Source organism: Cylas formicarius, unplaced genomic scaffold (assembly GCF_029955315.1).
Source record: "Cylas formicarius isolate icCylForm1 unplaced genomic scaffold, icCylForm1.1 PGA_scaffold_1__22_contigs__length_36826433, whole genome shotgun sequence".
Classification (NCBI taxonomy): domain Eukaryota; kingdom Metazoa; phylum Arthropoda; class Insecta; order Coleoptera; family Brentidae; genus Cylas; species Cylas formicarius.
In genome coordinates this window covers 20,232,500-20,247,725 of record NW_026844264.1, presented here as the reverse complement: position 1 = coordinate 20,247,725, position 15,226 = coordinate 20,232,500, and the positions used below count along the sequence as shown (strand labels likewise).

At 31.5% G+C, this 15,226-nt stretch overlaps 1 protein-coding gene across 3 annotated transcripts in view; it reads right to left on the bottom strand.

The window, feature by feature from the left end:
- The window catches only part of LOC132696400 (uncharacterized), a 67,160-nt gene that overhangs the window by 12,161 nt on the left and 39,773 nt on the right, over positions 1-15,226 (bottom strand). The window contains exons 1-4 of one of the 3 annotated variants that reach the window (XM_060661206.1): positions 13,830-13,842; positions 12,716-13,150; positions 10,205-10,472; positions 3,670-3,791 (exon numbers count right to left, since the gene is read on the bottom strand). In XM_060661206.1, coding sequence (XP_060517189.1) covers positions 3,670-3,791; positions 10,205-10,472; positions 12,716-13,148 — 823 coding nt within the window. In that variant the 5' untranslated portion in view covers positions 13,149-13,150; positions 13,830-13,842. Of the gene's footprint in view, positions 1-3,669; positions 3,792-10,204; positions 10,473-12,715; positions 13,151-13,210; positions 13,281-13,829; positions 13,843-15,226 lie in introns of those variants that run through there. The other 2 variants (XM_060661205.1, XM_060661203.1) reach the window with 2 other exon arrangements.

The window sequence follows — 15,226 nt, the reverse complement described above, 5'->3', positions numbered from 1 at the left end:
ATTACTCTATATTACACAGAATATTGCAACCAAAATACCTAACTTTCTTCAATAAGTTTTAATTTTGGTATATTTTCTTACCTGGGATATTATTTTCATATTATAGAGGTTATCTAAAATTCTAAAACTTACAAAGTGGTATTTTTGAAATGGAATCCCATGGATTATATCGTATTTGATTTACGACACCCAAAAACTTTTTTTTAACAATTTCGATTAGGTCAAAATTTCAATGTTTTGAATATCTGAAGAGGTATTTATGTTATGTAAGCAATATCAAATTAATCAATATCTTTAGCTTGATTAATTTAAAGAGCATGTTCTTGTTGTATTTTTTAATTCCTTAGGATATGGTTAGGTTGTCTGATAGTCAATTCATCGCTTTTTCACAGAATAGCCAACATTATTTTTGATTAAAACTTTTATTGCATTAATGGTATTAGATAAGTTATTTAGGTATATTTGTCCTAGTTTGCTGTAAAGCGTATAAATTAGAAGGCGCGTGAGTTTAGATAGATATTCTACACTCCTTATCGTTACTTGAAACCGTTTCAAATTCTATTATTTAATCTAAATTAAAGCTGGTTTAAAAATCTGCAAATAATAGCGGCTACAAAACAAAATAACCCCTCTAATAATCATAATCAATCAATCTAATATTTTCATACGAGCGCCATATTTGTAGTTGTGTTGTTGTAGATTTAAATACTGTATTTTATTATCTGTTTATGACGTATTGCAATTGCCCTTGTTGTTTCGAAAACCCTTAATATTAAAAAAAATCTTTTTGAGTAATATTGAGTACCTGCAAAAATTCAATGTAATGTTTTTAATTTTTTTTTGTTCTCTTTCCGGAAGCAATTCTGTTTTTTTATTTCAGTGTCACGGAAGAACTTACACACAATTAATTTATAACCGATAATTCATAAATCTAAATATTTTCAGAAAACCCGACAGTTACATTTCAATTATTGCTTGTGTTTCCACATGCATAATATGTACGATCAGTCGTGGGCACTAAAACGTAGAAAAAAAACAGAAATGAAACTGGATCGCGTAAATATTACACAATCGTTCCATTTTTTCAACGGCAGTCAACCTACCGTTTAAATCTTAAAGACCTTGCTTTCCTTGAGAGCACAAAAATGTCGGCAACGGTTTACTGTAGCATTCGCATTCACTACATCTAATCTATAATGTGGAAGCAACAGAAATTTACCTTGATTTTAAAAAAGCACTTGCTGTTAACTCACTAATAAATTATTTTAAAATTGTTAACTAATTTCACCTGGTCGCTCTTAAAGCTTTTATCGATCGATTATTTAAAAAAGTGAAATTAAAACACAATTCCCGAAAAATGTGTATGGTATTTTTTTGAAATTTGTAGTGTGAATAAATGAACCCGGTAAACCTAAAACCGAAATCATACATCATACATGTATATGTACAACACACAAATAGAGAGCACAAATTTGAACTGGTAGTTGTTAAGTTAGGGAATTTACCATAAGTTTTGTTTTATAACAGCATAGAGGAATGTGGAAACAGTGAGTAATTTTCAGAAGATTAATAGTAGTCAGTTTGAGAAAAAAAAAGTTACAGAAGCCCTTCAAAATAATCCTACAATGTCAACAAGGAAGCAACCGAAATAAAAAAATCAAGCTTAGACGAAAAAAAAAATACCCGTTGATTTTATTTTAAAAATTAACCTGCTTCACTCCAAAAATTACAATTTGCAATTACCACTTTTTTTTGTGTTTACCTTTTTCTCGAGGAATATTTTCAGTTCATTTCAATGATTCTAAAATATACATGGTGTCCCATGTAAAAAAATGTATACTCTGTTGCCACTTTTTTTAAATGGACATTTCTGAAAAGCACCCTATTTTATTTATATTTATTTATCTTTCTCGCATTTTTTATGATTAAATATCAGCGGATAGTGACATGAGGTTGGTTCTGATGAATGCGGCTTAGTGTTGGTTTAGTGTTGCTAATATCGAAATAATGTAATGATTTGCTTGCATTCCGGCTGCTGCCGACTGACAACTGAATCGACGTAATTATAAGCCATTATTTAAATTAACGGCTTGTCTGCTACCCACTCTTTGATAGCATAAAACGTTATCTTGACTGAACTGTATTTTTAGATCGAACGAAAGTGAAATTGTTACGCTTTATTAGGAATTCACCGGTAATATACCTTATACCTACTTCCTTATGCACATTTACACGTCGAGCAGTAGTTAATTAACCTAGTGTATAAGGAATAGATTTGTGAGGACAATATTTAAAGTGAAATATATTGAAATACATTTTGTATCATGTCCACCGTAGACTAAACAAAAAAAAAATTCTTATTGCACTTCATTTTGTTGAGCAGTATCGTGTTTTTTGGCATTAACTTACATTCAAATTTCAGATTGTGTTGAAGTCGATCCACCGTCTTGCGGATTATCAATTGAAAAAAATATAGAAAACCCAAAACAAAGAAAATTTTAGAACAAAATAACGTCAAATAATCAAGCAACTATATTTCTCCTCTGTATTGATCTTATTGTTTGACCTCCCACATTTTTTGTATGATACTTAATTATTCCATTAAAAAAAACACAAATGTCTGTACTGATGAAAAATTAATTATAGTGATTTTAGTTTCTCCGCAAAATCCACGTACATAGATTATATATACTATTTCTGGTTCTACTCTGACCATAACCAACTTTGCCAAACACCCGGTAGGTATATGAGAAATACTATTTGAATAAATGGTTCAGGAGAGTTTAACGGGACTGAGACCGTTGAGGGTTCTAATCATGGAAACTTCAGGACCAAATGTGAGCTCTCTATCTCAGTCGCGCACAACTTCTAATGCTGGTAGGACGCTACCCTCTAAGAAAGCGTCTGCATATCATGGGCAATCAGACCCCTTCGCTGGTCGCATTTGTATGACCACCATTAGCAAAAATGTCTTGTTTTGGGATTACTTATGGATGTTAATGATAAACTTAATATAATAATCTAATACTTAAATGAAGTAAGCGTTTGGAGGATCCACGAGTCGTAAAATTTTGAATTATGTAGCACGTACTTGGATTATTTTGAATATAGCCCCCACTTATTATTCCCTTCAGGAACACTAACAACTTTCAAAATATTTCCCTGCTTCCACTGTTAAGAGTTCAGATTTGGATTTGTTCACAATTTCCGATGGTTTCCGAAAACTTAGACTTTCTGGTAGACACTCATCATGTAATTTCTAATCTTTTTGTGTTTTTACTTTTTTTTATATTAAAAAGGATTACATTACATGTGATTTTATCTGGTTTGTGTACCAAAGAAAAAAAATTGACAATTGATGTATTTTATAAAAATGTACTAACAAGTAACGAGTCTAACTATTAAATTTATCGGGGTTGTCGATAGAAAATCCGTAACTGGAATTTGTTGTTGCTTAAAATGTAAATTGCCCAATCAGTCGCTAATTGTTTCCGAGATACACTTAGTACGCATTACCTATTTCTTTAAAAAAAGGCTTTTACACCTTGTTGCTTATTTTTTGCTATAAATTAAACGTCTAATGCATATGCATACTGTACTCGCCAATGGGGAACTATATTCAACCGCAAGGTTTTTGAAAGTCTAAAATATTTAATTAAAAGTGTTTACCTGCTGCTAATATGCCTAGAATCACTGCCGCAGCCACGATGCATAAACATATCCCCCAACACAGGCATTTGTTTCTACTTTTCTTGTTCCTTTTGTCCATAGTGACGTATAGTTTTTCGCCTCTGAAATAAGGTAAATGTGAATGAGATACGATTTGCTACTTCCACAGTTATTGCGCACTAAATATTTACAATATTTCTATTCAGTGAGGTATATATTTATTTTCCCTATACAAAAGCCTTTATAGGAAATCAAGGCAAAATCATAAGTGAGTCGTGGATCAAAATAATACGAAAGTTTGAAACAAGGTCATGTATAAGGTCTGAGAAACAGGTAAGCTTACTCCGACACTCAACTCCAAAACCCTGCTCTAGATTACTGGATTAGGAGGAACTGGAGGTGGGTGCAGCCTGAGTCGGGACTAATAATCCAAAACGGAAAACTGGAATAAAAATTCATGACTAGTTCTTTTCGCTGCAAGTGTGTTCTGTGACTTAACCATTCTTCAGGTATTAAAAGCAGCAGAACATTACATCAAAAAACATCATAAATGCTTTACATCATTAAATTAAAAAAGTAAACAATGCCAACGAGTTTAACAAGGAAATATATGTTTAATAATTTTATGCGAAGTATTATTTTGATACACAGAATTTGCGTTTGAAGAAATGTTGAAAAGTTGTTCTATATTTCAGTGCTTATAACATGAACGTAACATGAAATTTGAGAAGTGGTTGCAAATAATAAACGGTAGGCTCAAAAATTGAATATGAATATTTAAAAATAAAATTGTAGGAATCTGACAGTATGGTAAAACTTAACATATCATTGATTACGAGTCTGGATGGCGCCTGACAGTGATAGTATTTCTGTAATTATTTCGAGTAGTCACTTAAAATTGTCATTATTTTGCTGTAAAACGGTTAATTCGATGGTTGAAAAATTTGAGGAAAATTAATTAAAAAAGTGTCCATCTTTTTGGAAAAAATAATGAAATTTTAAAATAATTCCAAATTACGCTAAAAATTAGCGGTCTATGTAAAATACTGTTTGTTGGTGATCAATATACCGGATAGGTCAACATTAGGAGTACAGATCTACCGGTATATATTATGATTAAGTTATTAAATATGGTGAAATTTCCCAGGTTGGTTGCGTAAAGCAGTCCGGGAGTGTCGAAAATAATTTTGCATATATTTCGCTTTCAATAAAAGAAATAAAAAATAATATCATACTATTTTACACAAAACGTCATATGTATTTATAACCATCAAATTATGAAACCTAAAGGAAGACTTTTGTTATTGACTTTCTAAACACATTGTTCGTCCTATCAGCACTTTAAAATTGAACTTAAATGAATATAATGCAAAAAACTTTTAAAAAATTCTTGTAATGTGTTGCAAAGAATTCGAAATTAATGGTGTTATGAAACATCTAATTAAATAATATTTCTGGAAGCTTGAGAAAATGGTGGAATCTTTCAAATAAACAATTGTGAAAATCAATTTTTTGTTTCGAAAAGTATAAATAGATAGGAGAAATTTGTGTGATAATGTTAACAAAATAAATCTCGTTTTTCGCCAGAATGTAAAAATCAAATGATAAACGGCGGCCCTCACTTTGACTAGTCAAAGTATTAGAAATATTTTCGTGTGATAGAATACCATCGATGCAGTCTCCAGGTACCACAAAAAGCCCATTAGTGTTGGTCAGTTTTGTAAAAATAAATTCAATTTGGTATTTAAATTTAAATTTCCTAGACCCAATATGAGGTTGAATTTTCCCGAGTATTACTTTACTATACTACATGGTAAAATTGCATCATTTTCAATATGTGGTCGTTTTTAATAGCATATAAAGCCCTCCCTTTCCAGCACCATCACCCAATCACACCTACCGCACACCAAATATTCCCAGTAAGGTTTATTTTACAATAATTTGAACTTCCACGTCTTTAGTTCTGGGGATAATAATTGCCACCTTAAATAAAAAATACTAAAAATTATATTTAACACTATTAACAAATTAAAGTTAACCAACCAACTCAAATATTAAAAATCTTTTGCAGATGAGAATTTTTATTTTTGTTTGAGATTTTCCGCTTCCGTTAGTATCTCTTTACACTTTGATTCTTTGTATAGGCCTTTGCAGGGCAAAATTCATTCTTGAAAAAAAAAATCTAAGATTGATGTTTCAAGTTCTAAAGCAAAATTAACAGAAATGTTTAATATTACGTAAATTTGTAATAATATTCACACTTTTAAGTTTAACGTTATTAATTTAAACGGAACGTATGAAGTTACTTCTAAATTATCTATCGACTTTAACACCTTTAAAACTTTTAAATAAAATTTTAAATGCAGCCGATTTTTATTTTATTTTATTTTATTCTGATATAGTACATCTAGTGCTAATGTGATTTTTTAAATAGCATTGTCTACTTTCTCTCGTTCTTTATTAGTGGCAGAAGGTTTCTCAACCTGAAAAGTGTAAACTGTCAAAAAAGAAAATGAAGAAAATTGACTTCTACAGCTCGTATGCACACGTTACAACGAAATTGGATATGGATAAAATACGAGAGAGATAATTATCGTCAAATTATATCGAATTTATAAATACCAAAGGCAAACTAAATCTATTAAAACTTCTTTAAAAAAAATCATATATTCCAAAAGAGAAAGAAAGATTATACTTTTTACAAAACTTCTGGATTCCTCCTGCGTCAGTTTTTGCTGACGTTTCGACAATCATCCTGTTGGCTTCTTCAGAGCTTGACGGAAACTGGTTTTACGAAACGTCAGCAAGTTCCACTCAGCAAAAACCGACGCAGGAGGATTCCAGAAGTTTTGAAAAAATATTACAGTAGCCTGTGGAACTTTCTTTGAAAAATTAATGCAGATTATATTTAGCCTTTATACAGTTCTGTAACCCAAATTTAAGATATTTATGGAATCAATTAATATCCCCGAACTAAGATAGCCCTTGAAGAAAAGACGGTGTAGGCGTGATACATGAAAGAATGATGGTACCGTGGTTTGTCCAAATCTGTCATCCACCGAGGGTATTCCACAGGGGTGTCTTCACAGCAACCGTTACTCGTGTCACCGCCGGCCATGATGGATTCAGCGAATGATACACTGTTTCTACCTTTTCTCGTTTTACTGCGAGCATTAAATCATAAAACAAATAATTACGTATGCAATTAAAATATCGAATAATTTCGAATTACTTATTTGTGTCAACTTCCCCTTGGTTTAAATTACCATCTAATGAATAATTGTTTAAGTTCTGATTGCCCTATTAGAGCACGCAATTTTTGCATCTCTCTGGTTTGATTCCGACGACCTTGCCGTATTAAAACCGAATTCTAATCGAAATCAGTCACCCACCACCATCACCACTGGTCAATGGCACGGATAATCAGACTGAACGCCGACCTTCCCTTTCTAACCGGATAATTTTTTTGAATTTAGAAATGGTTCCAAGGCGACAACGAAATTTTGCGTCTACATGTTTATTTTGCATATTGGCCGCTTCAAAAATGATCGTGCGTTAATGACGCAGTTTGAAACCAAGGCGTAAAATTTATGCACGCCTTCCTGTTCCTAGTGAAATAAATTTGGCGACCAACAAATTGCGGCTTAAAGAGTGCGTGCGCTTTGAAAAAGCTAACGGAATAACCATAAATGTCGATACCCATAAATATCGCAGATAACCATTGCAACTGTTTTGGAAAAGAAAAGTGGGTTTATTAAAAAGTCCATATAAAATCAAGAATTATAATTTGCCTTGAACAGAACGTTCTAAACTTTTAAACTTACAGTTTATAATGAACGATGGGCTGCTTTAAAAAACTACACCTGCCATAAGATAAAAAAGGGGGAACCAATTCAACATTCGACTAGGATGATTTACCCTTGGTTTTCGTGGTTTCTTAAAAAGTTACCATCATTTGTTTATCGCTTGAAACTGGGAGAGATAGAAAATCTGGTTAATTTATTTCTAAAAAGTCAGAAATACGGTTTAATTAAAAATTTAAAACCACAGCAGAATGAAACATTAATACGGTTTAAGTATATTCAATATATTTGATATATTTTTGGACTCGTTTTTCAATTTTTAACAAATTCCTATTACAAATTTTTATCACTGAACGAGGTGCCTATTTTTTAGTAAAACTTTGTTTTTCATTTGTACTTTAATTTGATAGTAACAATTTGTATATTCTCAAAATATAGCTACTTTACTGTGATGCTGATGTAGAATAATGAAGAATATTTTCCTCATTTTCCCTCTAAAATTGACCAAATATCACGGCCTATCATTTTGGTATCCATTTATGAATCACTCTGTATATGTTGTCGCTGTTGTTCTAAAGCATATATTTTTAGATAGGTTGCTATAGGTCTACCTGTAGGCATAGGCCTATGCCCCAAATATTTGAGCTGAAATGCTAAGATATTGGTTAGACAATCACTGGTTCGGTTTTCCTTATTTTTATACAGGATGTTCAGTCACTTTACACTATGTGTTTTTTGATTTTGATACTATTTATTATTTTTAACTCATATTTATCTATGCAAAAATCCACTATTTGACATTGCATTTAATTATTTCTAGTTTTGAGCTGTTAAAATTTAATTTAAACGTAGAGAATATGTTGAGTGCAGCACGTGCAAAAGTGTATGTACAATTGGAGAGGACATTCGGCTTCTTGCGACAAATAGGTACCGATACACTGCGAAAGACGATTTTACAAAAATTGAAAGTGGCATCCAAAAATAATAATCGTATTTCTCTCATACTTGCATCCCACTCGTCTAGATTTATCGAAGAATTGTTTTCGTGGAATATCTAGTTCTTGTCATATATTCAAATCGAAGTTATAATTTAACCATTTAATTAGAGTAGTTGATGTTTCCAAATATATATATTTTTTATTTTACCCTTTTTCCTCATGGCGAAACTTTAACTTAAAAACTTCATCACCAATTCACATTCAACAATTACTACTTGTGGCCAAAGTTCTTTCTATGTTTATTACATAGCTTGTAGGATTTATTGAAATTTAATATGAGTTATTTAGAAGATCAAGTCCGTGTAAATAATATTTCTCCATTAAGCCAATGTTACACAAAAACATGAAACGCGGTTTGAACAACATTTTAACCATAACTTCCCATGCGATGGATCTGATCTCTCCGCGGAATATTTGGTCAAACCAAAAAGTACGCAATTAACAGGCTTTCGGTTCTACACTTTCTCGATTGATTTCACAATTAACATACTCGCAATTAACATACGCGGCAGATCAACAACTTTATACGTGTTCAAAGTATAAAATCAATTGCTGCGCTAGCCATATGCCCCGAGCAGCATTTCCATATTTTTTACATTTACTAATTATTTTTTTGCGCACAAAATCACGGAACAATTAAAAATACTGCCAAACTCGAGTTTTACTCGATCCAACATTTGGTTGGCGAAAGCGATCGTTTTGGTTTAAATTTCTTTGAATTTTGAAATGACTTTGCAAACATTTTTATTGACTTTCCACCTTCATCTCTACTCGAGCAAGGTGCTTTCGAATTTCAATCAAAGTATGCAGTTTATGTTGGGTTGAGGTTTTTCTCGATACCATTATATTTGTTTACAAAACGAACAATAACGTTAACAACGGAAAATTAAGAATTACAAATTATATACTTGGTGATTACATACGCAGTTTTACAGTTGTACAATAAATAAAAATAATAAAATATAATAAAAATAAATATCACAGTAAAATTATTGCATTCACTTCTGATATGATTTAGCATATTTTTTATGATTAACGTGCTAATTTGGTTTAAGCTTGGTAATAAAAATATAAACTTAAATCTTCCTTTATAATAAATGTCATGACAAACACCGTTATTTATTCTATTGCAATGGATTATCTTGTTCAAGCACAATTATAAAAAAAACAATAATAAAAAATTAGGAATGCATACAGGATGTCCCCAAGAGGTACTGGAAGAGTGCTGCCACGAACTTGTCACTTGTGCCCAGTGGATTTAACTTTTAAATAAAATTTTCATTCTTCAATTGCTTGTAGCTTAAAAAGTTGATTCTTTCAATAGTTTCTCAGATATTAGGAATTTGAATAAGAAATTAAATATTTGCAGGAAGATTTCTTGGTAATGGTTGCTAAAATTGCTCAAACTTGGTATCTAAAGATAAAATATAGTGGTGCTCCCCAAAAAACTTATTTATGCGTCTTCGACTGAGGTGTACTGAGATTGAATCGTAGTATTTTGCTCTCAGTAATTCGGGTTAGTACTTTTTTGTATCTTTTAGGGACACCTTGTATTTAATGAAAAGAGCAGCCCACACAAGTATAAACGAAAAAAAAACTTTTAACAGCGTTAATACGCTTTTCGGACCTCGCGTTCTAAATAGCTTTTAATTCCGCAGTTAGAATCTGAAACGCTGACTCACGCGAAACTGGCAGAACAGGTCTTCCCCAACGGACCATATTACAATCGCTTACCTCATATATTTACGATGCTCATTAACAGGAACGAAGTATTCATCATAAGGGTTGCCCATTTCTGCATCGTTTTCTTTCTTGATCGGGATTCCCGTAACTCCGTTGACGCCATTGTCGTACGGGCCCGTTACGTCTTTACCAACTGGTTTAAGATTAATCAATTCTAAATTAACTGCCTCAGTCATTGGTTCGTCGTGTTTTGGCGACGAAGATAAGCCAAGAGCTATGTCACCATTGTATGGTTTTGATGTGTCGAAAGTGCTTTTTACTGAAACAGATACATTCCAAGTATTTTAAATTTTAAAATTGAAAAAACGGCTAGTAATAGGGATTCTTTTTGTCTTGCTCATTTATATAAATTATTTATACGTTCCTTTAAATATTTGTAGAAAATAAAATCGATAAGTTTAGGGCAACCTGTTATAATATATATATATATATATATATATATATATATATATATATATATATATATATATATATATATATATATATATATATATATATATATATATATATATATATATATATATATATATATATATATATATATATATATATATATATATATATTGTATATATATATATATATATATTATATATATATATATATATATATATATATATATATATATATATATATATATATATATATATATATATATATATATATATATATATATATATATATATATATATATATATATATATATATATATATATATATATATATATATATATATATATATATATATATATATATATATATATATATAGCTTTATTACTTATAACTAAAAAAGAAAATCCAAACGGAAATCGAAATAACAGTCGTAAATAAACAAGCATTAAGAAAAAGGTGATCTTTAGAAATAAATTAGCATTTAACAACAAAATTACTTGTTTGTAAATTCGGTTAACGCATATTTGGCATTCTTTTCTTCAAAACAATAGATTGATAATGTTCTTCTCAATTGTGTTGAAATATGAGGTTAACGCCAAAATTTCCCGGCCTGACATTGATGTTAGTAGGCTGCGAAAAGAAAATTGAAGTCTTGCGTCAAATAGTTTTTTATTGACAGCATTCATTTTAAACAAGACGGGTCCGAAAAAATGTCGCACATAACGCACATCGAATGTAGAGCAGTCATAAAGTTTTTAACAAAAGAAGGGATAGCACCTAAACTTATTAAATAATCTGGATGGTGTGTACAACCAACGTTTTCGAATGGGGCAGGAGTCCCTTGAAGATGATTCAAGAACTGGTCGACCAATGGAGGTCATAACGGAAGATATTGTTGCGATTGTGGAAGAGTTGGTATTGAATGATCGACGTTTAAAGGTCAAGGAAATCTCAGAAATTACTAAGCTTTCTGATACAAGTGGTCATTTAGGTATGCATAAGTTTAGTGCAAGATGGGTTCCTAAAAACCTTTCGGCTATTCAAAAACAACGCCGTGTCGAGTGTGCGCGGTCTTTTTTGGAACTCTGTGGGTCGGAACCGAAGCCTGTGATAGAAATTATTGTGACGGGAGATGAAATTATGGTTCTCTATTATGACCCTCTATCGAAAAAAGAATCAATGGCGTGGCGCCGTAAGGGCATCACCGAGAAAATTAAGTGTCTGCCAGACAAAAAAAAAGGTGATGGCCACTATCTTTTGGGATTGTGAAGGAATTCTTTTGATAGATTTTAAAGAAACTAATACCACTATGAACGGTAAATATCACGCCAAATTATTAGCTAAATTGTGAGACTACGTAAAACGTCGAGGAAAACTGACCAGAGGCGTGCGTCTTTTGCACGACATTGCACCTGTCCATACTGCTGGTGTTGCACAAGCTGCCATTTTAGATAGATCATCCTCCCTATATTCCAGATATGGCCCCCAGCGATTATTATTTCTTTGGATATTTGAAAAAGGGTTTACGTGGACGGCGGTTTAATGATGAAGTTGAGTTAGAAGAGGCTGTTTTAGCTCATTTTGCGGTCAAACCAAAAGAATATTTTTTTAAAAGGATTGAGTTTTTAATAAAGAGATGTAATAAGTGTATTAAAGTTAAGGGAGATTATATTGAAAAATAATAAAAACATGTTACTCTACTTTGTTTCTTTCATATTCAGGTCGGGAAATTTTGGCGCTGCCCTCGTAGTTCTCATTTGCAAACATTTTTGGATCATTAATCACTTTCAGAGATATTTATTTTTAAAACAAAGTAATGTATAATTTTGATAATATGCAATTAGTGTAAATTATTTACTAAGCTAAAAAATTAAACTTTCCGTGTCGGATATATTGTTTACTGCATATGCAACACAAATTAGTAGTTATTCTACATTACGATTGCTACCTTCAAAAATCCAAACGGGTTGAAAAAGTGAGAAATAATATAAAACCCATAAGAATACCCATTATTACCCCTCCGCCTCTAAATAAAATTTGCCTCACAAATTCGTCATTGACTGCATTAGGTTCAGTCTAGTATTGATAGAGCTTCCTGAATAACACTCACCAGTGCCATTATTGGCAGCTTCGTCTTCCTGATAAGCCGGATTCTCGATGCCCACATTCTTCTTGATGCTGGCTGGCGACTCAGCATTAAGGTAACTCGTACTTTTATAATTCTTACTCATTTCTTCCAAGTTACTATGACGACCAAGGCTTTCGGAAATATTTAAATTTGCTGTGCTTAAGTAATGGGGCTGATTGGGCTTCGATTGCCTGTCGCTGTGAAAATCTGTGTCGTCGTAGTGCACGGGTAGCGTTATTTCGTTCTTGTGATAGTACTGGTTAGATGGTTGCTCTTCCACCGCCGTCGGAATTATATGGACCGCCGTGGTTGTCACTTCATCATGGCTGGGGTGCGAACTGTGATCGTTGACGTCATGGGTTGTGTGTGAGTCTTGAGCCGTATCGCTGCCGCCGTAACTGCTATCAGCGTCCATTTCTGAAAATTAAAACATGGATTCATTATCGTTCGTTTGTTTTGGCAAATTCTTTAACTCACAATTTAAAAACTCGCCTTATTGACAAAATCTTTGATTTTCATTATTTATGACATTTAAAATGTTCGTATGAAAGTAGCTGAAAAATTCAAAACCATTAAAGTTGAATTTCTCAAGTCAGATTTCTTGCGTGTTGCAGTTTTTATTAAGGTATGCCTTAAACTTATTTTCTTGTTTGTTGTGGCAATAGTCGTCATATAGTACTAATACTTAACACAATCTTATAAAATGATACAATTGATTATAAAACCATAAAAAAATAAATAATAAATTATGTAAAAAACATTATTATTCATGAAATAATTACAAGTATACTATATAAAATTGCAAACCATTTACCATAAAAGGTTTTCAGTCACTGAAATTGAGTTATAAGAAAAGTCGCAGTCCGTAATTGAACCAGAATTAATGCCATTACCATTTACATTATTATTAGAAACTCCTTAAATATACTATGGTGCGTAATTTTGGATCACTTTATTTTTTCTAAAAAGAAATGTATATAGTATGATTTTCTTTATGATTCAGTCCTGAAATTCAATAATACCATATATCTATTAGCTAAGGCGGCTATGACATTTTCGTACAAACTAACCTACTACTTCTAAACCCATACTCAACTCGGCCATGTTGATTGTTGCACTCCGCAAAAACTAATTGGTTAGTTAATTGGTTAAAATATTATAGCTTGAATGCGTGTTTTTAAAATGAATAGTGGCGGAAAATTACGCTAAAATCAAACAGGAAATATTATATATTCAAACGAGAGTATAGTAAAACGATAGCGATAGTAGCACCGCAATGTTGAGGAAAAAATAGCCGCAGAGCTCATTATTCAATTCAAATCACCTAGTTCAAAGACCACGATTAGATCTTGAAGCGTGTAATTGCTAGTAGTTGTCTATTGTAATTATTTAAATATGGTTGATACCATGCGGTTATCTAATTTGTTATTGCAAATAGTCCAATAAACGATTCTCTTAAAAATACGAATTATCAAAATATACAACAAGGTCCTATTTCGCCACGAGAATATTAATGGGTATTATGAACCTCATAATAATTTGCTCGTGTTTTTTGTGCGGATAACAGCACTTCCGCTTAAACAAAGTTCGTTAAGCCTGAGTTAGTTGGTTCAGGGTTTTATACTCGTCAAAATTTGATGGTGTTGTGTTATATTGTTCCTCAGGTAAATGAGCAGTTATTTTGTTAGCAATACTGTAATACTGTTGTTATCTCACTCAATTGGTTCAACGAATTATAATAAATAATGGAATGCAAGGTCATTATTATCCCTACTACTCGAATTTTCTATTTCTTTAGGTTTTTTAGATTTAAATTATTTGTTAGCGGGTACTTTTAATTGGTTAGTTTGCTTATTTCAACTAAGTGGTTTTAATATATTTTGACTATTTTTGACGGTTTATGTAAAATAACTACTAATAGTTTCATGATGGTTTTAATTAATTAACCCTTTTTAAAATGGCAAATCCCTTTGTGATAGATGTTGGTAAGTAGAAATGGTTGGTAAGTATAAATGGCTAAGCAGAGTTTATTTTTATAACTTAAGATCATATAAACAAAGTTTTTTCATCTAATAATGAGGATTTTATCATTTGCATAACATATATTTGATTACCATCCTTTTTCCTTTTACACAAAATCAAAAGTATTGATGAAATATACTATATCAGTTATTATTGAAATAATACTTTTCGAAAAACGCAAACTGCTCTATTCTGAAGAAGTATATTGAAATTTTAACTATTTTACCTTGTATCAAACAATAAAAAAGCCCTATTTCCCCATTTATATAACTAAATATAAAAGAGCAAGAAAAAATTTGGACCACTCAACGTGCAGAACATAAAACTCAGATCACAGCACCAAAAATCCGGCAGTTATATATTTTAAACATTATCGTGTTTGAGTACAATTAATAGTTGTTTTGTACAAAAAACTCTACAATTTTAATTAGTTCTGTCTGTAAAATTAGTCTTCAGTACTGATAGTTATCT